We start from the raw sequence: 1,892 nt of genomic DNA on the forward strand, positions 1-1,892 counted from the left end.
TTGATACAGTGATACAAGATTGATAAAATCATGTTGAGCTACCAATAATAATAATACGGTGTTACAAAGATAAATCTATTCCAGCTGATATATCTATTCAGTGATATTTGACGTGGTCGTGAAGGGCGGAATCTTGAGTTTGGATCGCTTCGTCTCGCGGCTACACTCTTGGTGGGGGATCACCATCGAGTGAAACTGGCTGGTGTGTGTCTTTTTTGTGAAGTTTTATATTGCTTGGAATGCGATATTGCGAGTATATGCGATATTGCAGTACATACTGCGTGAAGCGCTGCAATCCAATTCCTAATTGTATCAAACACTTTACTACAATCCATATTGCGATTTGCAGATGGGGCTAAAAACGCCGGCAATATTTTTTCATACCTCTGCCTTCCCTGTTTTTAATGATATTTTAAAGTCAATAGTATACGGTATACTAATGATATTATCCGTGAAATGAAACTTATTATTATTTTAAATTAGTAATAATAAGTGTTAATAATTTAAAAATAAGCGGTTTTAAAAAGAAGTGATTATTTTTACATCTTGTAGTGCCGCTTTTGACTCAAAAATATTAAATTTAGTTGCGTTATTCGTTACCTGCGAGCTACATGGTACAGTACAATCAGACCACGCAGCACAGGTTCCATGGTAAAAAAAAAGACGTATACTTCAGCAGTGACTTAGTGACTGATAATAGACTCTGAGAAATGAATACCGACATGGTAAATTGACTAAATCATCCTTGATCGCGAATTACTTCGCAGACAGGTGTTTGCTTTCGCGAGCATATTACCTTTCGAACGCTTTCGGTGTCCATTTTCGCGGTTCTCATTTCTCGGCTGGATCAACAAAGCTCAAAGCAATGGAAGGTGAGGATTTTGCAACACTTGAGGCTGCGCTCGCTTTGATAGAAGAGTGCGACGATGACTCTACAACTGACTCGAGCGTTGATGAGATGGCCATGGGTGATGGACAAGGAGCCTGACAAACGAACAAGGAATGATAACGCAAGAATCGACTCCGATAGGAACGAAATACGCTGACTCAAGGCTAAACTAGCAATCTCAGGGAGAAACCGTTCTTGAGATCGCCACAGACTGGAGCTTCTCGAACTGCGTGTCGAAGCAGCATTGCTACAGCAACGAGTTGACGATCTGGAGGACCAACATCTACGAACGAGACCGAGACTTAAGACACCGTGGGTGACAGTTAATTCAGGTGGAAAGATCAGCTCGGTTGATGACACTTATACGAAGTGTGGAGGGGCCTGGAAAAGAAGCACAAAAGATATCGATTTTGGTTTTGTACAGATACGGAACTGATCTGGTCTGTGAAGAGGTTAGTGTGCAATCCACACTGTGGATGCGTCCATGCATCAGGAAATATCGACTGTGTCCTCATACGCGATGAAAAGCTGCTTGCACCACGCACAACGACATTATTCATAAGAAGGAGGAATTTGTTATTAGCAGATTTAATCGATGATTGAAGTGACCTGGTTGGGCATGTTTCGCTAGAGAGTAACACTACCGGTTTTGCCAGCCACATTGGACGTATTTGAAACTGTTGTTTCCTTCTCGCAGGTGAGCTCGTCGTCCGAGGAATTCTCCAACTCCGCGGGTAGATCAACTGGATCGGGCAGCTCAATGGTCTCACGTGTCGTGCGCTGGGCAAGTCCTCGGGGTATGTCAGCAAGTTGCTGGACATACTCAGCCGATATTTGCTTGATCGTAGTGACGAAGGTTGCCATAGAGGGGTGAGGGGGTGAAGAGCGGGGAACCGCGTGTTAAGAGCGCGATTAAAGCGCTCTAGGGGTTGTTAGTCCGGGCAATAAGCTCGTTGTCCAACGTGTGCACATTCCAGGCTTCAACAGAGTATCCGTCGATCCA

General features: G+C 43.7%; 1 protein-coding gene across 1 annotated transcript; it reads right to left on the reverse strand.

The window, feature by feature from the left end:
• Positions 1-1,516: 1,516 nt before the first annotated feature.
• PPTG_20434 (hypothetical protein) lies at positions 1,517-1,669 on the reverse strand (the record flags this gene model as incomplete). Its single annotated transcript, XM_008919236.1, has 1 exon — positions 1,517-1,669. A coding segment is annotated over one exon (153 nt), but the record flags the coding sequence as incomplete, so codon positions are not given.
• Positions 1,670-1,892: the final 223 nt, after the last annotated feature.

This window comes from Phytophthora parasitica (genome assembly GCF_000247585.1).
Source record: "Phytophthora parasitica INRA-310 unplaced genomic scaffold supercont2.603, whole genome shotgun sequence".
Taxonomy (NCBI): domain Eukaryota; phylum Oomycota; class Peronosporomycetes; order Peronosporales; family Peronosporaceae; genus Phytophthora; species Phytophthora nicotianae.